This window comes from Kogia breviceps, chromosome 2, assembly GCF_026419965.1.
Source record: "Kogia breviceps isolate mKogBre1 chromosome 2, mKogBre1 haplotype 1, whole genome shotgun sequence".
Lineage (NCBI taxonomy): Eukaryota > Metazoa > Chordata > Mammalia > Artiodactyla > Physeteridae > Kogia > Kogia breviceps.
In genome coordinates this window covers 81,765,085-81,792,002 of record NC_081311.1, presented here as the reverse complement: position 1 = coordinate 81,792,002, position 26,918 = coordinate 81,765,085, and the positions used below count along the sequence as shown (strand labels likewise).

At 45.5% G+C, this 26,918-nt stretch overlaps 1 protein-coding gene across 7 annotated transcripts in view; it reads right to left on the bottom strand.

Moving 5' to 3' along the window:
- Window positions 1-26,918, bottom strand: part of PCNX2 (pecanex 2) — a 274,045-nt gene that overhangs the window by 42,291 nt on the left and 204,836 nt on the right. For all 7 annotated transcript variants that reach the window (XM_067025705.1, XM_067025704.1, XM_059053839.2 and 4 more), the window contains 2 exons: window positions 12,175-12,233; window positions 7,915-8,130 (listed from right to left, as the gene is read on the bottom strand). In XM_067025705.1, the coding sequence (XP_066881806.1) occupies window positions 7,915-8,130; window positions 12,175-12,233 (275 nt within the window). The remainder of the gene's footprint in view (window positions 1-7,914; window positions 8,131-12,174; window positions 12,234-26,918) is intronic.

Sequence of the window (26,918 nt, the reverse complement as noted above, 5' to 3'; positions counted from 1 at the left end):
GCAGCCTCGAAACTTTCCACGCACGTGACGCAGCCTCAGATGACAGAATCCGTGTCATCGTCCCATGAGAAAATATATTGTCTCACTGGAGCTCAAGCCATTTGCCCAGGGAGCCCTGCAGTCGAATTCCCACACTGTTCTCGAAGTTACATTTTCTGACCCCATCGTAATCATCACCTCATCCGCACCCAGCCCACAAACCCTTGAAATTCTTTCTCTGTGCCCCGCTGGGGCTCATGATATTTTACCCAGCTTTTCTGAATGTACTCCCCTCTCTTCCAGGCGCTGGGCTGGAAGGATGGCTCCTCCTGTTCCCCAGGGGGTCTGCAATGCTCCCCAGCGGGGACGGACTGCTTTTCACACTCCTCCCAGGCGTACTTCCAGCTGATGCCTTCAGGGGACACACTGGACCTTCTCCACCCTCTCTTGCTGACACCCTCTACAGCCCCTCGAGGTGACGTCCGGTCCTTCCGTGGAGATGTTGCCTCTGGGTTGCTGTCACTCTGCAACATACCTCCTGGCATCACCCTTGGGACTTCAGTATCCACCGAGATGCTCCTTCCGACGTCCTGACCTGATGTCCACCCTCCAATGGTCTCATCTTCCACCCGACCTCGGCCACTCATTTCCACGACCGTAACCCCGGACCCGGATTACCCCAGAGTGCTTCCCCTCTGTAAGTACCTGTTCCAAACCTCGTCATCTCCAGCAATCATTTCCTTTACCCTCTCAACTTCAACCATCCTGGTACCCTCCACGGTTCCAGGAGGTGGTATTTCCACCTCTCTCACAACCTCCCTCCCTTTCTTTCTCAGCTTACATTCCATGGCCAGGCATCAAAATCACTATCACACCCTTGTCCTTGCCTTCACGACCTTCATCTGGCTCATCCCCAACCTTGATTAACTCCACCTCTGCCCTCCACACCTGCACCCATGAAGCTGGATGTGGCTTGGAGAAAAATACGGGCAATCTTAACGGGTCTTCTTTTAAAGTCATGATGGCTGATCTCAAGTGCGCTCTTCCTGCTGGGGCTGGACTACTTCCCTACCCCATCTCCTCCTCCCACGCTCACGCCTTTTCTTTAACGCCCTACCATGGGTTCCATCCTCCCAGACCTTCGGATTCCATCACCTGCCGTCATAGCAAAGCCCTCCTCTTCCCTTGGCCTGAAATTCCTCCACGCCGCTTCATCGTCGTGGAAACGCTTCTGATGCCCGATCCGATCCTCAACTGGCGGACTAACGCTTAGGCGTGTCCACCTTGCCTGTGGTGACCCTGTACCAGCAGGAAGCCAGCAGCTACTTAACATCCCCCCTTGACACCAGCCGTGGTTCCAAGCACTGGGCTATCTACCAGCGACACCTACTCCCTGGGAGGAAATTATAACAAACCCCAGCAGGGAGAAGTTCAACTTTCCCCCAGTGACGATATGGTGGAAGCGTTTTATATCTCTTGGACTGATGGGCCGTCAGAGCTGGAAAGAACTTATAATCACACCAAGGCTTTGAGGAAGGAACTGGCACTCTGAGAAGCCAAGCCGTGGGTGTGCCCAGTGGAACATCCTGACCTAAAGTGGAGTTTTCTGCGCAACTGGGAAAATGATATGGAACTTTTGCAAGGCTATGCAAGTGACTGAAGGCATTATACGCCAGTTACTTAGTGTTTAGTAAACCAAATGAACACCACAGTACAAATTTCAAACAAATACCGGAAAGGAAGAATGTAAAATCAGGAAACGGTCAGGTAGAAAGAGAAGTCAAGAGAGTCATGTGGGTTTGCCCAACTCTACCACTAAGTAGCTGTGAGCCTCGGATAAGAGTTCACCTCCGGGAGCCTGGATCTCTCCATTAGTTAAATGGGAGGAAGTGTTGGGGTTATGGACGTTCTGAGGGTGGAGGTCACCTGCACAGGTGAGAGAGTGCTTTGTATGTCATAAAGGATTCCCTGCAATGCCCTTATTTTTGCTCCTATTCTGGGTTTTTCTCTTCTTCATTTCTAAAGACAGTATTCAAGTTGCCTGACTCCTCTTGCTGGCAGCTCTGTCCTCCTCATTCATGTTTCTCCTCCTTTAGAGAAATAAGCCATCAACCTAGGTCACCTGGGTGACTAACAGAGAACAGACATGGACTGAACAGATCATCAGTTCTCACTTTCCCTTCTTTCTGTGCCCACCTACTCAGATTATGGTTAAATGGGTTTTCCAAGCCAACAGATTCCATTTCTTTTGCAAAGGCTTGAACTTGGTGCCCCTCACACTGTGGACCTTCTAAAGTGCATTATCCGTTTCCTTGACTTAGATTTAAAGCCAGTGATTAATATGCCAACTCTTGAATGGTTTCCTTCAAGGCTCTCTGGTTGGATAAATGCAAGGGATACTCATAAGCCCAAGAACAGCAGTACAATCCTGTTTCATTACATGCACAGCAACAAAAAATTGTATTTCTATTCTGGGATGCACAGGCCCAAAGGGGGAGAATAGAAGAACGTGGCTTCTTTGCTTGTAGTCTTGATTTGAATTTGTAGCAGTCATTCACTATAGTACCTTCCAGTGGAAATAGGATGTGCCGTGAACCCTGATCAATCTTTTGGGCTACCCAGGATCTAAACCCCTATTCTGTTTGGAAACTGCCCACAGTGCCGGAGACCAGCTAACTGTTCACTAAACCTTTTTTACTTTTTCTCCTGGGTACTCAGCTAGACAGCATTTCTCTTATGTTGGGTTGGCCAAAAAGTTATGTCAATTCTGGACAGGAGAATTTAAGAGCGAATGATGCATCCCAGGTTCAGAACTGGCCCATAACGATCTTCCACGCGATCCTCCACTCTTTGCCAGCTTGACATTGAAGCCTAGGGTGACCCCGAAAGCAGTGCTCTAGGGAATAGGCAGAACTTCTACTGGCCAAGATCCCTGGCAGCGTGGAATGGTACCACCCCCTCACCCCACCACCTCCTCTCACTGATTGGACTCCATGTGAATGCAAAATAAATATCTAGTGTGTCAGCCCCTGAGATCTGGGACTCAACTATTACAGCAAGTAGCAGGACATCAATCAATGTACCCATGTTATAAGTCTCGGCGAGAGGGAGTCGTCACCTCCTACTACAGGAACTGAAAAGTCAGACCCTCTTTGTCCTCCTCTCCTTTGCATCTAGAGCACACGCGTGTGATCTCAGCATCTCATCCGTCAGACGCACCCACACCAGATGTGGATGAATGAGCTAGTGACACAAAGAAGCAGGGCTCGTGTGGAAAGCGTTCTGGAAGGGAGGCGGTGGCAGAGGCCATTAATCCTGTTTTGGGGGCAGAAATGATAACAGCAGTAGCTTCCAATATCCAGGATCATGACGTCAACAACGTGAGGGCAGTGCTGGGTCCGCCAGCTGACGTGCAACCCCTTCACAGGCTCAGCACTGCCGTGTGATTTCAGGCTCTCGTGTGTTAGCCACCAAGCCTGCTTCCCCAGCCATCTCAGCAAGTCTGTGCCCTGTGTAATAGCTTCCAATAACCCCTTCTCCTGCTTCAGTTAGCTAGAGATGATTTCTGTCATTTGCAACTAAAACTCCCTATGGATACAAATGCATCCCTTTCAGTGACAGAAAGACAGATGGACCTTCTTGCTCCCTGGCCTTGCGGAGGCTTCCTCTAGGGTGTACTGTTCACTTCCTGAGTCAGAGCTGCCTTGTGCTGGGAGCAGCTCATCTGTTCACTGGTGGCTTTGGTGCGCTTCAGGAGAGAGGTCTACTGCAGCTGTATTTTGACTGCCCCAGGCTGTGCTGAAGGAGGTGAAAATTTGACCAAAATAAAGCCTGCTATTTGGGAAAATGGGAAAACGGAAAGAAAAGTGAAGTCCTAAAAATATATCTTGCAGAAATACCCAAAGAGGAAAAAGAAAATAAGATCTTCCCTGGGAATACGGTACTGGATGGTACAAAGAGATAGAAAACAGAACGGGCTTTTTAGGTCAACTGGTTTCTTCCTACAACAAAAGCATAATTTAGATTTCGTCGAGGTATATGACCTCTCAATAGCCGTGTGTTCCCAACTCCAGCAGAACTAGGTCAAGGAAAAGGTACTGTACAAGAGTGAGGGGCATCAGGGCAGGCTAGCTGGCTTTTCTTCTCAAGACATCATTCCTGGGCAATCACTTTACACGGTCACTGCCTCTGTCTTGTGCCCAGCACATCTATGTTGGTCCCCAGCTTCCTTCCATATGTCACCCAGTGACGCTTCTGGAGTCTGGTATGTTGTTACAAGATTGGCCCCCAGTGACTCATGCAGTGTGACGGGGCCCCTTTTCTACCACCTGAATCTGAGCTGTATTTGGGATTGGCTGGGGTCAATGAAAGATGGTAGGGGTGACCTGGTGCCTGTCCTGGAGGCTGGGCCATAAGAGGCCTTGCAGTGTTTGTGTTCCCCCCTTTGAAGCCCGGAGACCACCTAGCTGTGAAGATGCCTCATCCCGCACATTGGAGGCTGAGCAGCACCTAGGGCCCAGGGCTGGTAGCCAGCCCTAGACATGAATGGTTAAGCCAAAAAAGAAAACAATTCGTATGAGGTGAGACCAAAACATTCACTGTGGTAGATTAAAAACCCCTACTCTACTGGTGGGAATATAAATTGGTACAGCCACTATGGAAAACCGTATGGAGGTTCCTTAAAAAACTAAAAGTAGAGCTACCATATGATCCAGCAATCCCACTCCTGGACATGTATCTGGACAAAACTATAATTCAAAAATATTTAAGCACCCCAATGTTCATAGCAGCACTATTCACAACAGCCAAGACATGGAAACAACCTAAATGTCCATCGACAGATGAATGGATAAAGAAGATGTGGTACATATATACAGTGGAATACTACTCAGCCATAAAAAAGAATGAAATAATATCTTTTGCAGCGACATGGATGCAACTAGAGGTCATCATACTAAGTGAAGTAAGTCAGACAGAGGAAGACAAATACCATATGATATCACTTATATGTGGAATCTAAAATATGGCACGAGTGAACTTACCTATCAAACAGAAACAGACTCACAGACATAGAGAACAGACTTGTGGTTGCTGAGGGGAAAGTGGGAGGGGGGAGGGATGGACTGGGAGTTTGGGGTTAGTAGATGCAAACTATTATCTATAGGATGGATAGATAACAAGGTGCTACTGTAGAGCACAGGGAACTATATTCAATATACTGGGATAAACCATAATGGAAAAGAATATAAAAAAGAATGTATATATGTGTATTACTGAGTCATTTTACTGTACAGCAGAAATTAGCATAACATTGTAAATCAACTATACGTCAGCAAAAAAATTTTTTAAAAAAGAACCCCTGTTGGTGATGAGGAGCTGGCAGACAACATGCTGCAGACTCCTAGAATCTAATTAACTTTGAGCCCCTTCGATTCAAAGATGGGTGAACTTGCGAAAAAAGCTGTGAGCCACATACAACTTGTGCTATAACAATAACTCAGATTTAACTCAGCGAACCTTATAAGTTCTTCCTTTGAATTCCGGGAGAAACAGAAAGCTCTCAAAATAGGCAATTCTACTGCATTATTGTACCAGAGACACTTAATTTCCACCACCTTCCGCGGCATTTTCTGGCATTTGTGCCAAATGCTAGGGAAACATTGCCTCTCTTTTCTGTACAATCTGATCATGACTCCCTCGGTCCTGAGACCTTTTCCAAAATAAGCTCCCTAAATTAGATTCCTAGAATTTCTAAGGATGCACAAGAATCCTCTTTAGGTAACAGTTTTTAAAAAGTGAAGTAATGGCCATTTGTTCTTGGGTGAAAGGTGTCCTTTTGTCACTGTGAGGTTCTGGATGGCCATGACCTGACTCCTGTTTACCTTTCTAGCATTTTCTGTGACCACTTCTTCCCAAATCGCCTGGAAACCACGTCTGGCTCCTTCGTGCCTCTTTGTCATCACACCAGCGGTTCCCTCCTCTCTGTTTCAACTGCAGCCCCTCCTCTGTCAAGCTGACCAGACTCCAGTCTGACTCCAGTGCCCCTTCTCTGGACCCCAAGCATCCCATGTACAGTGCCACCGTAACACACACCTCGCTGAGCGGTAATTGCCCATTGCGTGTCTGCCTTGAGACGAGGCTCCAAGCTCCTTAAGGTGGGGCCTTCACTTCTGTACTCGAAGCACCTAAGCCAGTGCTTGACATACGAGCAGTGCTGAATAAATGTCTCCCAAGTGATTATTAGACTCATACGTCCACCCAGCTACCTGACATACTCGCTTGGATGAATCAAGGGCATTTGAAAGTATCCAAAATGCAGCTCTTTTTTTTTTTTTTTTTTTTTTTTTTTTCGGTACGCGGGCCTCTCACTGTTGTGGCCTCTCCCGCTGCGGAGCACAGGCTCCGGATGCGCAGGCTCGGCGGCCACGGCTCACGGGCTTAGTTGCTCCGCGGCATGTGGGATCTTCCCGGACCGGGGCACGAACCCGCGTCCCCTGCATCGGCAGGCGGACTCTCAACCACTGCGCCACCAGGGAAGCCCTAAAATGGAGCTCTTGATCGCGTCCTCAAATGCAAAAGTGTTGCCCCTTATCCAGGCTTCCCAGCTTCAGTAGATGCACCTCTGTCCACCAGGCACTCAACATAGCAAGCGGGCAGCAGGCTGAGCACTCCACCTTCCCTCACCCCAGCACGTGCACCCGTCCACCTCCAAGCGTTCTAGCACATCTGTGCCTCCAGCATCTTCTCCTGCTGGGGTGACTACAGAACACTCCTAAGTGGTCCCCCCTTTTTTGCTTTCGTCCCCTCTGGCACCCTCTCCATACAGCTACCAGAACGAGCTCTTCAAGTGAAAACTAGGTCAGTCACCCCCCTTTCCAGAACCCTCCATGGCTCCCCACTGTGCACAGAAAAGAAATGCAGCCCTTCCCCCTGGCCAGGAGGCCCCCATGACCCGGCCTCCCACCTTCTCTGGTCAGGTCATTCCTCCCCGGTTGCTCCCGACTCAGACATTCAACACTTCCCAGTTCTGGGCCTAGAACATTCTTCTTACTGTTCTCCTCAGGATCCTTCCCTGACGATCCCATCTCATGTACCACTTCCTCACCCTCTGCAGTGATTTTGGTCACAGACCCTTATTCACCTCCTTATCCCTTTTCTGCAAGCTGTGACTGCTTTGCTCACTTGTCTACTTGTTTAATTTTCCATGTCATGAGGGTAACACTCAAGGTCACGTGCCCATTGCATCCCCAGCATTAGAACTTTGCCTGACACAGAGGGAGGGTTGTATTGGAGAAAGGCATGTATGAATCAAGGATAAACAAAGAGCCCAGCCCACGAGTACATCTGTGATGCAGATCCCTGCGTGATCACGACACAACTGCGGCGTCTGATTCGTGGAAAAACCAGAGTCACACTTCCAAGATTCAGGCCAACTCAGTCACCACAGGGCAGTAAGCATTCATGGAGTGCCTGCACGTACGTGATCTCATTTAAATCACACAACGACTTTATGAGGCAGCCATTCTTCTTATTATTATCATTTTACAGATGATAAAAAAAAAAAAAAAGCTAAGAGACACTAAATGACTCACCCACTATAGACCATGACACTCGTAACCCAAGGAACCAGGTTCCATATGGTCCACACCCTCTTATTGCTTCTGAGTTTTTCCAGAAAGGAATGAAACCAAAACCCTGACTTGCTACTCTGAAGGTTTACACCAGACATTTCACCTTATTATTACCTCAGATGACTGGGGTTTAGTTATATCCAAATACATGGAACAAAGTGATTGTAGCAAGTTCCCTAATTCTCATTCTGTAGGACAGGCATCCCATTCTTCCTTTTTAAGGGTGACTTCTTATTAAAGCTTCGCATGATAACTAACTCAAATGACTGACTTCCGACAACTTCGACAATAAAGAGATTCTTACCTCGGAATTCCAGTCCCCGAAGTTGAAAGGTGACAAGACCATTGCCAATTTCAATCAGGTGAACGAAAGCATTGAGGTAATCTGAAGCCAATATGAAGCAATCGCCAGAGCTGTAGTTACCCCATCGGCCAAGGACGAGGTCTCCACAGAGGGACTCCTGGAGGGCCCTTGTCAAGTGTTCGTAAAAGATGGAATTGAGGTTGTTGCCATCGTTCCCTGAAGACAGGAAGAGAAATAATATGCCCAGTGAGTCCGACTCCAACGTGCTTGACCTGGGAGACAGGGAGCTGTCATTTGATTAGGGGTGAATCAGATCTTCAGACACCTTGCCCGTCAGGGTGGTGACACCCTCCTATTTCCTCCCGCTATACTCTTTCTGGTCAATGTCATCTGCACAAATGGATTGAGTTCCTGTCTAAATGAGACACCTGACAAATTCCTACCTCCAGCTGAGATCTCTGGCCTGGGCTCTCGACCCGTCTACTTCCTCATGGACCTAACATCTCTTGTATGTTTCAGATGCTTCCCCCCGCGGCGGTTCAGGTCAGGTCCCCACCTCCGCTCTCCACCTCAGCCAACGGCACCACCATCCAGTCGGCCACAACCTAGGGATCTTTCTTCCCATTCCTTCCCACCCAAGCCTCTCAATTTTACTTTCTTCAAGTATTTTTTGCATCTTCTTACTTTTCTCCATTCCCATTACCCCTCTACCCTATTCCAAGCTCCACGATTTCTCAAGTAGATGATCACAGTGGTCATGTGACTCACCTATGCATCTTCACTGGGTCCTGCTCGCTCAATTCTCTACCTCACAGCCAGAACAAGCTTTCCAGACTGAAAAGGGGAGGTGCCATCCAGGACGCCCCAGCCCATGATTCAAAGTGGTTTCTCAGGGCTCTTAAGATAGAGACGACTTTATAACATCGCCTATAATAGGGTCCCAAAAGTTACCCTTCATAGGAATAAGCTAGGACAGCCCTGATCAACCCAGCGTGTACGGTCACACCAGGGGCGCCGTGCGGTCTGCTCCCCACTTCACTCTCCAGCCTCACCTCCCACTAACCCCTTCCTCATCCTTCACGCCCAGCAACACAGAACTTCTCTCGGTTGAGTGACTCACAGGCCCCTGCCCACCCCAGGCCTTTGCAGAGGCTGATCTTTCTGCCTGGGTTTTCCTTCCATTCCTCTCTGGCTTATGACTGCTATGATTCTTCAGACCTCCACTCGACGGCCACCTCCGGGAAGCCTTCACTGACCACCTCGCCAGGCCAAGTCCCCTGTTACAGGCTGTCAGGACTGTGGCCCTCTGCTTTGAAGCACTTGTCACAGCTGGAATTTGACTTCTGGCTTTTTTGTGTGTATATGTATGTACGGTTATTTGATTAACATTCGATTTCTCCAATGCACCCAACAGTGAAGGAACACTGATTATGCTTATTTTTGTATCCCAATACTGGCAGAATTCCTAACACGTGGTAGAGAATCACTAACTATCTGTTGAATAACAGATAACACCATAGATGATACAGCTTCATTAAGAGAAATTTTGCCTCTGAGAACATTCCCATCGAGTGACCCCAGGGTTTCACTGAGATATAATTTACAGATAATAAACTGTGTGTGTGTGTATACACACACACACACACATATATATACATACATACATATATTCTACAATATAAATAATTATTGCTAGTATTATATATTATATACAGAAAATAAACAGTACATATATACATACATTCAACAATATTCATAACCATTACTAGTATTATATGTTATATACAAATCTATATATAATATTATATATTATACACAAATCTTTATATACAAACCTATATCATATATTATACACATAGATATAAATTATTATATATTGAGGCAATTTATTGTTTTTAAGTTATATATGTATAGCAAACTCAGACTTATTGAGGAATAACTTATAGAGAGTAGAATTCACCCTTTTTGGTGTCCAATCGTATGAGTCTTAACATACGCTTCTAGTCGCGTAACCACCGCTTAGAATGATGCATTTGTGTCTCATCCATACTGTGGTATACAGCAGCTGTCTGTTCTATTTCTTTTGTATGCAGCTACTACAGTTTGCTTAACCATTCAACAGCTCAAGGACCTTCAGGTTGTTTCCAGTGTTGGTGATGATGAGTAAAGCCACTCACAATACTCATGAACAGAAGTTTATGTGAACACGTTTTCATTGCGCTTGAGTCAACCCCTAGGAGTGGCACTGCCGTTCTCCAAAGTGGCTGGACTGTTTTGCAGCCCCGTCACTGGGACTGAGAATTCTAGCTGTTCTGCATCCTTGCCAGGCCTTGGTATTGTCAACTGTTGCTTGTTTGTTTAACCTTAGCCGTTCGAATCAGGTGGATCAGGACCCCAAGAAGGAGGCAGGATACAGCAAAGGAGATGGAGGGACGGATTGCCCTGCTTCCCAGTGGAAGGCTAGTGTGTTTCAGGGCCGTGAAACTGGGGCTTTGCAGTGCATTTCTTGTCATCTCCTTGCTGGGCCCAAACTCCTTTTTACTTCCTCTGTCAGATCTCTCACGATGAAGGATAGAACCTTTTCTGAGAAGAATGGGTAAACTGGGAAGTCCTCCTGGTCTGTGGTCTTGGGGGTGTTAGAAGTACTGGGAGGAGCTAGGAGGAAAGTTTGCCATCAGTGCTTTTGTTTTAAGAGCATCTTTTCTTTGGGGAGTAAATTCTGGCTCTGGAAAGTCAGAGAAGCATAGAGTTGCCCCAAAGAGAAAAGGCCTAAAGCAAAGCTCAAGGACCCCTTCCAGCTACTGGAGTAGAGACAGAGATTCAGGGAAGTCCGAGATAAAGCCTAGAGATCTGAACGGAGCTTCCCTGCTCTGTACCCTTGGGAACCAGAGCATGACTGGAGGTGCAGGAAGGTGCAGAGTGGCCCCAAGTGCATCCACATAAGGAAGAGCACTGATCCACCGCTAAGAAATCTACAAAATAACACTATCAAACTATGGATATCATTGCTAGGCATTCATGCCAGTTAAAAGCTGAACTGACATTAGTGCATTTATAACCTAATCATGATTAATGGAAAGAAATGAACTGTCCTATGGACTGAGTCATGTCATGTTGTCTAATAAAGTATCAGTATGCTTAACTTTCGATGAAGATGAAGCCTTCCTGACCTGCCATGATATTCATTTTCTACGATGAACCAGCATGCATCCTGAGACACTAATTAGAGATTACTTTGAGTCTCTGGCACTTTTAAAAGAAAGGCCTGAATGAGAGAATTAACTTTTGCTTAATTGTTCAAACTGTTTGACGTTCGAATAAAACAAAAGAATTTAAACCACTAAAAGTGGAGAGCTTAGAACACACTGACCACACATCTGTATAATTAGGTTAAAATGAGACAAAATTATGAACAACTAAAGGTGCAATGCACTTATGAAACGGTCCATATGCCTAATATCAATGGCCCTGCAAAGATAGAGTCCCACGGATCCACATGAGAGATACTTATACCCCAACCCATGCCCCCTTAAAGTTAGGCTGACGTAAAGTTAAACAAAAAAATAAACCTGTCTCTTCAGGTATTTTCAAGTTCCAAATTATGATTTCAAATTAATCATGTATATGCAATTAAAACATAGCTAATAAGCATGATACAATTCTTCCTAGACAATGCTTTTAGCCCAAGGGAGAGAGAGAGTGAGGTGGATAAAGATACAGACTAGTTGAAATTTGCATACTGATAATGAGGAAAAAAGAGGTCGGATGGTTGAAAGTGAAATAGATTACAGGAAGAAAAAAAGTAATTTTCTGGCAGGTAAATCTTTCCATAGCTTAATGTGGTACAAAGTTTCTGAAGACTTCTGGATCCCGGATCCTGGAACTGCTTGCCTGTAAGGACATCATAACACTGACATTTTTCAAAAAAAAATTTTGCCAGAAGACTAATACCAAGGTTTATTGTCTATAGTCGACGTTTAGCATACACAAACTAAAATGTCTTAACAGGGTCATTCAATACTGAAAAGATATCTAATCATTTCTAAATAATGGAGGAATGCATTTCTAAATCAAATCAGGATACTTGATCAGTTCTATTTGCACAGTTTTATTTTTACCATCAGCATATTTACCAAGACATGCATTGTCTCCACAATGATTAAAAAATAGTGAGTACTTAATTCCCCTTTTTGGATTGAAGGAATCCACCTACACAACAAAATAAATAAATAAAAAGAGAGAAGGAAGATATCCTCTTACCTGGATCCTTTTCAATTTGGACCACCAGTCTTGTGTTGGAATTATCCATGCGCCTTGTACTAGAAGGGGGCCACAAAAGGGTAAGAGGTCCTGATTAGATCCCTCCAAATGAGAGTTGGCTCACAGAATCAGCTGTGTGAATGGGAAATGCAGGGGAGATGGAGCTCACACATTAGGGTGTTTGCTCCACTTTGACAAGGCTGTCGGAAGAAGGAGGGGTTGGAAGGGAGGGAAAAATACAGAAAACACATAGAGGGAAGAGATAACTAGCACTTCGGATATGGGAGATTGGCCTTCATCCTTATCAGTTTTGAGCACCGGGTCCACAAAATAAAAGCAAGCATTTGAACTGCCAACAGACTGTCACTCACCTTCAGAACTTCACAGCAGTGCACACATAGCTATCTTTCTTTTCAAACTGATTCCAGAAAATTCGTGATTGATAGTCTATGTTTCCACTACTTGCTTTCAAGAGTTGGGCCCATTCTTATAGACCTTTCTTAGGTTGAACCACAAGAATAAAAACAGCTCTCACAAGCTTAGGAAAAGGTGGATTGTCTGTAGCCATGGTAACCAGTGGCCACCAGAACCAGTTTAAAACCTTTTCAGTTATGACAACCCACCTCAACTTACAGCTTTGGTAAGCAAGCCAGCCAGCCCACGGTGGCCCCTTGCTTCTGAAAGTCAGCTGGTGAGGGACAGACTCAGTCCAGACCTCCCAGGGGTCAGCAGTCACTCCCCAAGTGACTGCCCTACAGAGGGTATCAGCCCACTTATGTCTCCAAAATTCACCGGCCCTTGACCTTCACATGTCCCGAAAACCCTGTATAAGGGCAACAGTCTGCTCTGCTTGGAGGGACTGTGCCGGACCAGCTTTGACTTAGTTCAGACATTGAGTGGTGGTCTCGTCACCCTCTGAAGGATGAAATGTGAAACTGATGTCAGCCACATGAAGTTGATGATATTCAACTGTCTATGACCTGCAAAAATGGCAATTTCATATGGCTAAAGCATACAAGTTTGAACATAATGAGGGTCCGACCTTTACCATGCCTGGCCCCTGCCTTTGCCATCCCTCTGCTTTCTGTGCTCCAACCACCCTGGCCTTCTTTTTCTGCACCTTCAACACGCCCTGACCTCCTTCTCCCTCCCTCCCTCCTGCATCCTTTACACCTGTTGTGTCCTCTATTTGGAGGACTTCCTTTCCAGCTCCACCCACTCTTCCTCGTTGACTCCTCTAATCCTTCCCGTCCAGTTAAGTACCACCTTCTCAGGGAAGCCTTCCTGGCCCCTGCTCTGGGTGAGATTCACAGGTTGTGTGCACCTTCATAGCTTTCCTTTGGAGCACGTGTCACAGTTAACATTACCACTAAAGCTGAGCGTTAACATTTATGTAGCACTTACTCGTGTAAGCACTTTTCCTGTATTAAGTCATTACATCTTCACAACCACCTTCTTAGTTGCTATTAATATACCTGTTCTCACAGAGCAAGAACCTGAGGCACTATGGATTAAATGTCCAAAGTCACAGAGCTCGTGAGCGGTCTAGCCGAGATCTGGACCCAGGTGGGCTGCCTCTGCAGCCTTCACTCTACATCATACACATCTTTGTGTGTGTCAACTAAAAAAAAAAAAAAAAATTCACAACCTAAAAGTTGAAAGTTATGTTTTATTTGGGGGGAACTCCTAGGAATTCAAGCCGGGGAGGCAGCATCTCAAGTAACCCTGAGACAACTGTTCCGAGGAGGTGAGCGGGGAGCCAGGATATATAGAAGTTTTGCAACAAAGGGCAGGTAGTCTGGACGTCAAAAGATTACTGTTAATTAAAGAAAACCAGATATCTCAAGTTAAGGAATTTAGCACTTTTCTGTGTATGGGCAGATGCTAGAGTCTGGGCTCACTGAATTCATTTCTTTGATATGCACCTCAGCTATCTTGGGCCAGTATCCTGTGTTTTCACATCCTGAGTTTCCTCAGGGCTCACTGCAGGGAGAGGCTGCAGTCTGATGGCTGCTAGATGGCAGGTATTCTTTTCCTTCCTGGGTTCCCTCAGGGCTCACCAGCTCACCATCAATTGCTGATGGCTGTGACATCCTTTGTTTACTGACATGGCAGGAAATATTCCATTTCCTTTTTTTAAAAAAAAGAATATTGCATTTATTAATTTGAAAAGTAGACCCAAATACTCAGCAATATTCCATTTCTCACATGATAATTTGATTACATCTGCCTCTTACATCAGACCCTAAGGACCGTGAGGTACCATTTTGCTGACATCTGGCACACAGCAGTCAATCCATTTGTTGACAAAATAAATGAACAGTCAAAGATAATACTGCTTCTGAAGTGTTTTTCTCTGACAATACCTGCTAAGAAAAAAGGAGACTGCTTCTAGATAACATTTCAATGTGATGGTTGACATTTCTGCATGTGATTAACTAAATGACAAGCACTTTTTGGTGCTTAAGAAACCTCAGGATGCAGACTTCTTTCCTGAACTTGTCTCTCGGGAATCAGAGCAGATTAAAAAGATGCTTAGATGCCTCTGTAGTTTAAATAAATAAGAAAGTTTGTCTTCAGAAAAAAAAAAAAGTATTCTCATTTCCTCCTATGTCTCAGATATTTGAGAACCATCTAGGCAGGATCCTATTTGAGTTTTGTAAAACAGACTTTATAGATGGGTTGGAAAGGAGGAATATTCTGTTTCAGCTCAAAAAGGCCATTAACCCCAGCACAATGTTCTATTACTGCTTCAGTTTCCGTGCAAATACCCTCAGATCGGCTTTGAAAATAAAAGAGCCCGGGGTGGCAGAAAATAAAGCAAACAACAAAATTCTTTCTAATGAAGGCTGGAATCCCATGTCGGCATAGTTAGTCCCTAGATGGAATTTTAATTTCACCTTAAGACCTAGGACAAATGGAATTTTCATCAGCAGAATAAACAATTCTTAAAGTGGGACTGAGCCAAAAGAAAGTCATTTACCAAACTCCTTATGGAATTAAAACACCTTCTAAAACTATGTTAACTGGAAGGCTATCTTTGCAAAAGGCTTTGGATGCAGAGCGCTAAATTCTGATCAGCGGTAACTAAGCTATGCTGCCTGTGTGCCCCAGGGCCTCTGGCTCGCCACCAGAGTCTCTAAGGCCAACTGTCAACCATACTGGGTATTTTGAGCTTATCTCCAGTGCTTTCCTCCTGTAAATTTGGTGCTTACCACTCAAAGGTGCTAATTAGCTCAGTAATTGGATTTCTGCCTTCACTGTCCTATTGCATGAACATCAGTTCTGCTCGGAGAGAAAAAGCGGGCTCCCAACTCATTCCACAATCTCAGGGGAAGTACAGAATGCTGGTGTGGCTAGATGGGCATCTGCGGTGTGTGCTCTTTAGCCCCTGCCTGGCAAAGCCAAGGCTCATTGTCAGGACACGCTGTCCTGAGCGTCTAGTAATATCATTGGTCTTCCCAGAGAAACTGACTTACTCAAAGCATCCCTTTCTTATGTTAAAACGGCAGGGCTGGTTCCCTCCCTTCAAGCTTTGCCTCCCTCATCTAAATCCAGCACCTTCTCTCTTATGTGGCCTCATCTGAGGAGCTTAAATAATTTAACAGTAATTTACTTAATTCTACTGCTTCAGGTTCCAGTTTGTCAGCACACCCAGACAATTTATGGGAGAAGTATTCCCATTTTTGATGGGGAAGTGTGACTGGCTGGAGTGCCTGTTGATATGGCAAAGCCAGGATGGATGGACTGTAGTTCTGGGAGGGGGACCACTGACTGAACCCGCCCACCCCAGCCAGGCACCATAGTAGCCACTGGCACGAGTCCTCTTACAACAGGATGTCCTGGTAAGGAACTCGGAACTAACAAGCCACCAGCAACCGGAAGAATTCAGGAAAGGTCAAAAGGAGAGAGGAGACGCCAGTCCATATGTCCTACCAACCTCCCAGGATCCTCCTCACTGGAATCCATCTTGGCTGAGTGATGCGCTGGCCACCAGGAAGGACCCTGAGTCAGAATGATTGGCCAGAGACAACCCGGAAAGTAACCCCATCATCATAAAGCCCAAGACTGCGAGCCACATGGCAGAGCAGTTCTCCTGGGTTCCCTGACCCCCCTGCTCTCCGCCCGGGCGCCCCTTCCCAATAAAGTCTCTTGCTCTGTCAGCACATGCGTCTCCTCAGACACATTTCTGAGCGTTAGACAAGAGCTCACTCGCTGGCCGTGCAAGGAGGCCCCCTTCCTGCAACAGTTCTCTTCATGCAGCAGGCAGCATTAGAGAAATCTGGACAATGGGAAGGTAGCCAGACACTAAATAAGGACACTATCACCTTTTAAGTTGAATATATACACAAGTTTCATCCAGGTTAGTATTTTTTGATGATTTTTGCATCTATATTCATAAGGGGGGGCTTCCCTGGTGGCGCAGTGGTTGAGAATCCGCCTGCCGATGCAGGAAACACGGGTTCGTGCCCTGGTCCGGGAGGATCCCACATGCCGCGGAGCAACTAAGCCCGTGAGCCATGGCCGCTGAGCCTGCGCGTCCAGAGCCTGTGCTCCGCAACGGGAGAGGCCACAACAGTGAGAGGCCCGCATAACGCAAAAAAAAAAAAAAAAAAAAAAAAAAAAAAGAGTAACATAAGGGATATTGGTCTAAGGTTTTCTTTGCTTGTGATGACTTTGTCTGGCTTTGGTATCTGGGTAATACTGGACCCACAGAATGATTTAGGAACTATTCCTTCCTCCACTCTTTTTTGGGAGATTTGAGAAGGACTGATGTTAATTCTTCTTTAAACATTTTACAGAATTCCAGAGGGAAGCCAACTCATCCTGGGCTTTTGTTAGGAGTTTCTTGATTACCAATTAATTCCCTTTACTTGTTATAGGTCTATTCAGATTTTCCATTTCTTTTTCAGTCAGTTTTGGTAGGGTGTATGTTTCTATGAATTCCTCCAGTTCAGCTAGGTTATCTAATTTGTTGGTACACGGTAGTTCACAGAATTCTCTTTCAATTATGTAATGTTGGTAGTAATATCCCCACTTCCATGATTTTAGTAATTTGAGTCTTCTCTCTTTTTTTCTTGGTCATTCTTGGTAAAGTCTTGTCAATTTTGTCAATCTTTTCAAAGAATCAACTTTTGGTGTAATTTATTATTTCTATTGATTTTCTATTATCTATGTCATTTCTCTCCATTTTAATCTTTATTATTTCCATCTGTCTGCTTGCTTTGGCTTAGTTTGCTCTTCTTTTTCTAGTTCCTTAACATGGAAGACTAGTTTATTGATTTGAGATTTTTCTTATTTTTTAACTTAGGCATTTACAGCTATGAATTTCCCTCTGAGCACTGCTTTTGCTACATACCGTAACTTTTAATATATTATGTTTTCATTTTCATTCATCACAAAACATCTTTTATTTTCTCTTGTGATTTGTTTTTAGACCCATTGGTTGTTTAAGTAGCTTTATTTTACACTTCTTTGGGAACTTTCCAGATTTCTTCTTGCTGTTAATTTCCGATTTCATTCCATTGTAGCTGAAGAACATATGTGGCATGATTTCAATCCTTTTAAATTTATTGAGGTTTGTTTTATGGCCTAACACATGGTTTATTCTGGAAAACTGTCCATGTGCATTTGACAAGAACGTCTTTTTAAAAACTTTTGCTCTGTAAAATACTCTGTTAAAAGGATGAAAAGACCAGGTACAGACTGAGAGAAAATATTTGCAAACCACATATCCAACTAAGTGCTAGTATCTAGAATATATAAAAAAACCCCTCAAAACTCAGCAGTAAGAAAACCAAACCAAAACAAACAAAAAACCCACAAAGAATCCAATTAGAAAGTGAGCAAAGACGTGAACAAACATTTCCCTAAAGAGGACATGTGATGGCAAATAAGCTCAGAAAAAGATGTTCAGTGTCCTAAGTCATTAGGGAAATGCAGATTAAAACCACAGTGAGATACCACTATACACCCATTAGAATGGCTAAAGTATAAAATAGTGAAAACATCCATATACTTGCAAGGATATGGAGAAACTAGATCCCTTACACATTGCTGGTGGGGAGGTAAAATGGTATCGCTCCTCTGAAAAAAGTTTGGCAGTTTCTCTAAAAAAAACTACCATGGGACCCAGCAATTACATTCCTGGGCAATTACGCCAGAGAAGAGAAGACTTATGTCCACCCAGAAACCCACAGACAAATGTCCCTGGCAGCTTTATTCATAATAGCCAAAAACTGGAAGCAACCCAGATGTCCCTTAGTGGGTGAGTTGTTAAACAGACTGTGGTTTCCATACTATGGGATACTGCTTAGCAATTAAAAGGGGCAAAACTGCCGACATACAACAACCTGGAAGAATCTTCACTGCACTACGGTGAGTGAAAACAGCCAATCCCACGAGGTTTAAATATTATATGATTCCGTTCATATAAAACTCTTGCAATGACAAAATTATAGAGTTGGAGAACCGATTAGTGGTTGACAGGAGGTAAGAAGGAGGGAGGGGCAGCAAGGAAGAGTGTGTGACTATCAAAGGGCAGCAGGGGAGGTCTCTGTGGGGATGGACTTGGTCTGTATCTTGACTGGACCAACATCAATATCCTGGTGATCGTTTTATAAGACGTTAACACATGTAAATTGGATAAAGAGTATATGGGGAGATCTCTTTTTATTCTTTCTTTCAACTCCATGTGAATCTATACTTAGTTTTAAAAAAAAAAAGTTTAATTAAAAAAATCTCCAGGGCTTCCCGGGTGGCGCAGTGGTTGAGAGTCCACCTGCCGATGCAGGGGACACGGGTTCATGCCCCGGTCCGGGAGGGTCAATCCCACGTGCCACGGAGCAGCTGGGCCCGTGAGCCATGGCCGCTGAGCCTGCACGTCCAGAGCCTGTGCTCCGCAACGGGAGAGGCCACAGCAGTGAGAGGCCTGCGTACCACACACACAAAAATCTCCATAGCTAATAGCAGGCCTGAATTCCGAGACTACAATGCATTCGTGTGAGATTCTCATCTCTCACCCTAACTTGCTTGCATCACAAATTAGGATCACTTCTCCCATTTCAGTCAGAAAAATCCAAGACTCTCCAGCATTCCAAATACAGGAGAAGAAGTCCAATTACTCATTCACTGGGAAGTCATAAATATTTAGGGGGTGAAAAGTGTTTCTTCTCTTTCTGCAAATAAATGCAACTAATAAAAACAGTAATAAAAAAAAATCTAGCTGCATGTGGTTGGGCAAAGAGTCAGCCAGATGGGGAACTGAAAAGATGGAGATGCAGAGGATTGTAGCAGATTCATAAGGATTAAATGACCAGGGTGCTGCTGTTTTTTTCCCCAGGATTAACATGTCTGATTTAAGGTTTTGACTTCTGGGTGCTATAGCCTCCTGGTAAAAAGAGGCCCAACGTTACGGATTTGACAGTGTTTTATTTAGAGTTCCGGGTGTTATTTCTCCTGGGGATGAAGACACATTTATTTTTTCATTAGTTACCACTGGTACGCACAGAATTTGGATCAAGATGAGCACACAGCAAAAAGAAACATCAACCCTTGGCAACGGGACTGCAGGATTTTGCAGTGACATGCGCAGCCCTGATGAGTTACATCTAGATCCTTCCATTTTCACAGCCACTTGTGTCAGGAGAGACACAACTCGAGAAGACATGTTCTCTGAACATGAAGCCCATTAAGACACAGTGCTGTTTAGTCCTCAAGGGATGTAGCACTTATTAAAATCACACCAGCTCTGTCTTCCGCTGAGATGGACTTCACTTTTCCTTTGCTATTTTATTCACTCCTAAAGTATAACATTGTACCTCACCCGCACTCAGTCTTCAGATCTGTTACAAAATCAAGTTCAACTAAAAGGATGCTCCTAATTCTACAATCACCATGTGGCACCTGGTCAAATCAGTTACACTGACTAAAATTATAAATAAAGGTATTTATGCAGGTTTGACATCTCAGGTTTGCATTTTTAATGATGGTGTACCCTATGCAAAATAATTCGGCCTGGAAACAGTACACAAACAATAAGGCAGGGGAACCCCAAGAATAAGACTGCAACTTTAAGTTGATAAATCTGATTTCTGTTTCTCACTTGCTTTATGACTTATTAAATTATTGAGGGATGCAAAGGAGAGAATCACATAATTCTTCTGATCTCAGTTTTCTGAGTGCATAAAATCGCAACTAAAACATAGCACTTTTGGTAGGAAATTAAAATACAGAGTCCCTTCTATGGCAGTCTACTACAAAACTAAACGAAGAATCACTTTAACCTTGTAACAGGCCTGTTACCCAGGGTCCTCATGATTGACAATGGATGAACAGAAAATAGTTTTGATATCATCACCACATCAGTACTTTTTATGGGGAAAAAGAAATAGTATTATTTTTATCCTGAGAGTATTTTTCAAATTTGATTTTAAATATTAAAATTGTGTTGAATCTTGGCTCTGGGAGCATAGAGACCAGAGTCAACAGAAGATGAGTTCATTCACCACCTCCAAGTATCTGCCACCTGCCCCAGCTTTTCCCCCAGACAGTGTGTCAATGACAAGAAAACCTCCTCGGAAGGCTTCCCAAGTGGCTCTCCTTTGCCCATGATAACTTTAGCTAGAAAGCTAGTGTTCTATTATTTTTGGACGGCTCTTAAACTTAATCGTTTTTTAAATTTCATTTTCTATGCAGTTTTCTTTAAAATCCACTAAGAACTTTCTCTCCTTTCTCTCAAACCTCAAAGTACACCTCTCTCCAAAGCCTTCTCTGTCTCTAGGAAATTAAGCTCCAACCACACAACCTCCAAAACAAATATTTTTTTAAAATGTAACTTAGTAAGACACTATACATCAGAAAAGGAATATAATATATTAAATTGCCGTTATTCTTATCAGGTAATATATTTTCTAATTCTCATGTATGTGATTATTTTTCCATTATTGCTCATTTTTCATTTAAACAAGCTTGATGGGGAGCATCTGTCTACTTAATTGCATTTACAGAGAGAGGCAAACACAGCAATCCAGACATGAAAGAGCATTATAAACCCTATGGAGTGATGATAGCAGAATGCTTCCAAAGCAACAAGAAAAAAAGAGCACGGCTTCCTATGTTCACATAATGCATTAATTTTATTCATCAGCCAATAGTACCATGAACCCCGAAACAGCAACCACATGCAACGCCTGGGTCAGGTCTTGGCTTTCAATAGAGAGGGACTGAAGTCAGCCTTGGAAATACGCTCACGGTATTGTGAATGAAAAATGTCACCTGCCATATCAGTAAACAAAGGATGTCGCAGCCATCAAGCCATCACATTACAGCTGCTCAGACGGTACACCCTGAGGAGACTCAGGATGGGAAAGAACATGACATTGGCCCTAGATAGTTAAGGTACATATCAAAGGAATGATTTCAATGAGCCCAGACTCTTGTATCTGCCCATATAGAGAAAAGCGCTAAATTCCTTAACTTGAGATGTCTGGTTTTCTTTAATTAACAGTAACCCTTTGATGTTCCGACTACCTGGTTTTCCTTGCAAAAACTCCTCTATATCCTGGCTCCCCGCTTACCTCTTTGGAGCCGTCCCTCAGAGCCATCTGAGAGGCTGACTTCTGGGCTTGAAGTCCTCAGAAAGTCCTCAGAATAAAACATAATTCTCAACTTTTCAGCTGTGCATTTTTTCAGTCGACATTAACAAGATTAAAGAGTGCCCCCCCCCAACCCCATGACTGCAACGGCAAGGAGTGAGTCTTAAGCTAGAGCCTCAAATGCAGAAGCCCCCCAGGACTCAGAGAGGTCATCCCATAGCCCACACAGGTCCTCCCATATCTCTGTCGGCAACGGGCACGGTGTGGCCAGTAACATGCACTCTGTGTGTTGGCTGATCACAGCAAGGCCTTCAAAAGGGCTCAGGGTCCTTGGTGTTGGGGAGTGAACCCTCCCTGTGCAGATACCTCCATCTGCCCAGGAAATCTCCTGCGCCAGGAACGTGTGAGCCCTGCAGTAAAAGGGTTTGAGGCAATGCAGATTTAAAAGCTGAAGCCTTCTGCCTTCCCTTGTTTAGAATCAATCAATCCCATCTCCAACACATCCCTAAAAGCTGAAAAAGCTGCCAGGCCTGAGAAGGGCTCTGCCCTTGTGCTGTGCTAGGCTGACACTCCCTGCGACCACACATCAGCCAGACCCTGCCACACAGCCTCACTCCTGGGTGACCTTGACTCCCGGGTGACCTTGACATGTCGAGTCAGCAGCACCAGACAGCCGGAAGCCGGAGGGCCGATGGAGCCCTTCCGGCAGGCGCCCTGTCAACTTCACTACTCTGCACTTTCTGGATTCTGTAACTGCTCAGCAGGATGGCACAGGACTCTGAATAAAATTACGCATTGCAGCATAATGAATCATAAGCTCAAGCCAGTGCTATCTGAGAAATTCAACACACTGGAGCTCCTCAAAAGCGGCATCCTCTGGAATACATTTGCATAACCGCTCATCACCACACCCAAAGTGTCAAACCTTACCCCTGGGTACGTGTGTGTGAACTTTCTCATCCGTCAGTAAAACAGCAGGATGGGGCTGAGTTCATCATTTAGTGTTGCAGACATAACAGCATTCAGACATAGACCTGGGTTTCCAGTTGAGCAAATCCAAGGCAGAGAAGGGAGGTGGAAGGACTGATTAAGACACAGGGTGTAGCAGCCAGAGAGCAGGGAGGCTCAGACTCCTGTCTGCCACACTCCACCCTTCTCTGGAATTCTAGACTATTTAGACTCACAGAATTACGGTGCTAAAGGTCTTACCTTCATGCTGTCATCCCTCCAAATAGAATGATGAAGGAAGGATCCCTTCGATAAAAGCCATCACTTGCTTTTATTATGAGTCTCTCGATTTCAAGTGACAGAAAACCCAACTGGAACCAGCTTAGGCAAAATCTAGAACTCACTAGTTCACACAGCTGAAAGGTCAGTGGAGCCCAGCTGGACTCAGGGGCTAGGGTGTCATCAGGAATCATCCTCCACGTCCCTCAGCCCTGCCCGTTTGCTGTGTTCTCAGGCCAGTTCATACCTCGTGGGGACAAAAAGGCTGCCAGCAGCATTAGGCTTGCATCTCACACTACCAAGCCCAGTGGGAAAGACGATTCTCCTCCCCTGCAGGCCTGCCACACCCCAAGTCCCAGGCGGAAACGATCCCTCTCTGGAACTCTGGGTTTCACACCTTGCCTTTCTCTTGCCTTTTTGGCCACGGTCTCCCCTGCTCATCTGTTTCTTGCTTATCTGTGGCCTGAAGTCCAGGAAAATGTTTACACAGTGCTCAGTTTTACTAGAGTGGAATGAAAGGTGAGGCAGGCTGCCGGCTGTACATCCACAGACTCAGCCCACGTGTCCCCAGCCACCTGGCTGAGATTTACTGATACTAAACTCTGAGCTCCTGGGGCTCGTCAGTCTGCCTGGATGCCTCCACTTCGTTCTACATAACTAAGAATGTTTCTTGCTGGCTTCTCTTCACCTCTATTACTTTTAGAAAGTTCGAGACTTGGTCCAGTTTCCCACCCTGGCTGTGCTTGTAAGTCCCGGGATGCACTGCCTCCTCACACGTGGCCTAAACCGTGTCAATCTCGAAACATGCCTCATTTATCAACAGACACACATGTGGAACCTCAAAGTGACTCCCAGGCATTTTTAAATTGCTCAGAACTCCCAGATTTATATATGCATCAGCCTCGGAGTCCCTTCCGGGGGGAGGATTCCCTAAGACCTATCATCAGCCCCCAGGAAAAGTGAGGGCATTTCCTGATCCTTTTCACAGGCCTATCAAGTTACTTAACAGCCCGGCAAGGTCTGGAACCAGGGCACCCTGGTGCCTCACATCACTGGTGCTCCTGGGTCTCCCAGTGGGAGAGGCTCCCAGTCCCCGCTCTGGAAATACCAGAGGCAGCAGGCCACGCCCAAGGGGCCGCCCCTCCACCTCCCTGCTCAGTGTCTGGGGCTGCGGAGAAGCAGGCGGGGCTGCAGCTCGAACCGACCGACCGACCGGGACCTCGGGGAGGAGCACCTCGGCGCCATGCTCAGGGATGCGGGAGCATCGCAAGGTCCCCGCAGAATCAAGGAAAGACAAACTCGCCAGCGATGGTCCAGACCTCGCCAGGTGGCCCCTCACCACCTCCTGCCGAGCCTGCGGAGGGCCTCCAAGCCCCTGAGCTGCAAGGCTCCTGTGGTCTAGTCATCAGTGAGACAGCTCAGCAGATGAACTGGAAAGTGGCCTTGGGAGAGTCGTGTTGGTTTTGACTTGGGTCACTTTGGACCTGCCTGAGGGCAGAGGAGAGGTTTGGGACCAACGTCTGCTTCTGAGGAGGTGACAGGGAGCATGCCCACCTCTGCCACACCTGGAGCTGCCCCCCACAGAGAGAGGCTGCACAGAGCTCCTCTAAGGACCCAGAGAAGGCCTTTCTGGAGTGAGGCACACAGGGACCCCGGGCTCCGGGCTGCAGCCGCCTTCCCCTCCAGACGGGCTCTTGTGACCATACCTCTCAAGTCAAGAGCAAATGCTTTAACTGACAGTCACTGTTCTTTTTGTTTTATGGGGTTTTTTTTTTTTGCTGTGGGAGGTATTTTGAGAGGCTTCAGGACACAATGGAAAGGGCTTGAAATAAGGCCAGACTGGGTTAATACCTGGGATCAGCCACTGACTTACTCTGTGACTTTGGGCAAGTTGCTGAACTTCCCTGAGTCTCCTTTTTCCGATCTGCGAAATGAGAAAAATGAAACTTCTACTTCCAAAGTGCGTGTCAGGATGGGAATGAGTATATCTGAGCAGGTGAGCAGGTGTTCACTAAATACAAAAAGATGACCATCACTCCTGTTACTGCTGCATTGTTCCTACTGCCTTTATTACATTTAATAGTAATATATCCAGGGCCCAACATACTCCTAGGTGTGCATCCGAGAGCTCTAATAGCCCTAAGACACCTGATGAGGGAGCTTCATGACTTTCATCTCCACAGTAAATTTGTCCAGGTGCTTTGAAAACATATCCAAATAAATTGGGGGGTAGCTTAATTGCAAGTTGAAATACATAAATCCCTCCCAGCATAACTGCAAATCTGAATTACAGTGCTGCATTTTACTATTAACATATAAGCCATATAATCTTCCTGCTTTATACTTAAAAAAGAATGTCTTTTGAGATGCTCAATGCTTTGCACAAAGATCTACAAACCAGGCTTAAAACAGCTCACTGGGAAGAGAGTATCCAGCAAAATCCTCCCCATTCTGAAAAAGGTAGTGTGTGAAGTTGAGAATTCCGTTTTTTGACTGCCTTAACCGAGTCAGGCACCCATGGCTCTGTACAGCTCATCATCATTAACAAATCACGAACGAAGACCCAGGTGGTGACAGGCAAGCCCATGTGCAGATAGCACAGGTGAGGGGGCTGGAGAGATGATGAGGACAGCAGTGACATCGACCTCTATGGACTGGAATGTTGAGTTAAAGCCAAGAAGTTGAGGATTGATAGAGGAAATGTAAATTTCTGCTTTTCAGTGAAACACACATGCATGAGAGTAGGATGATAAAGACTTGGCTTGGCGATACTTGAGCAAAATAATTGCGAGGGTTTCCATTTTAAGAGGCATAAATGAGAGCAGAACATAGGACTCAGAGGAAGTGACAGGTCCCTCTACTATGAGCTGAGTAGGTGACACCTGGAGCAGTCTCAGGAGGGCACAGTCAGGGTCAGCCCAGTAAACAACTGGATGAGGACGGCTGAGATGCTCAAGGTCTAGACCATTTCACACAAAAAGCAGATAGGACTGTTAAGCCAGAAGCAGAGACCTGAGAAGGGAAGGAGAGCTGCCTTCAAGCTGGTAAAGGATGGAATGTACAGGAGGCCCAAGGATGCGGGTTGCTCCGATCAGCAGGTGTATCCAGGTGACTGGGGTATCCGGGTGATGCCACAAGGAGCAGACTGAGAGCAATCAGAGCCCCAGCTGTGACTGACAAAGATCACACGGGCTGCCCAGTGAGACACAAGTCCTGCTCCACCCAGAGGAGGAGGAGGACTCCCTTCCATGGATGGTGCAGAGGGGATTCTGTAATTCCAAGGGTCCATGCTAGTCTCTCTTCTATATTACAAACCCACGAAGGGGCTGGGAAGTAGCACAGTAAGATCCATGAGAGCTCACTGAGACTGGCTGAAGTATTCTGATCATCTCTTTTGTTGCTGGATAAACCACAAAAGAGTGGAACTCTGAAGATCTTGTTTTTTTCCACTAAGGCAGCTGTGATGCTCAAAGAACAGAACCTGGGCTCTGGGACTGGCTAAGGCCTCAAAATAAACACAGCACCTGATGGTGAAGACTAGTATTTATGGGGCATCTCACAGCACGCTGGCTGTGGACGTGATGCTCCGTGGTCTACACATGTATTCTTTCATGGGTTGATCGTGTTCTGCCATTTCAGAAACGATTTCAGGTAGGGTTGCAAGGATACATAAAATATGTCTAGACTTAACTGAATTAAAAGTTGAAATGGTAGCACACAGAAATATAGGGAAGGAAAACAAAATGGGTACAGGATTAATTTGGTGTTTATGACTTCTGGGAGGCACACAGAGACAGTCATCCCATTTTACACATGAATCAACTGAGGCTCACAGGCTGAATAATTTCCTAAAGTCAAACACCTAACCAAGCATACGGGCTGGGATTTTATTCAAGGTCTGACTGACCGCAAAGCTGGTGC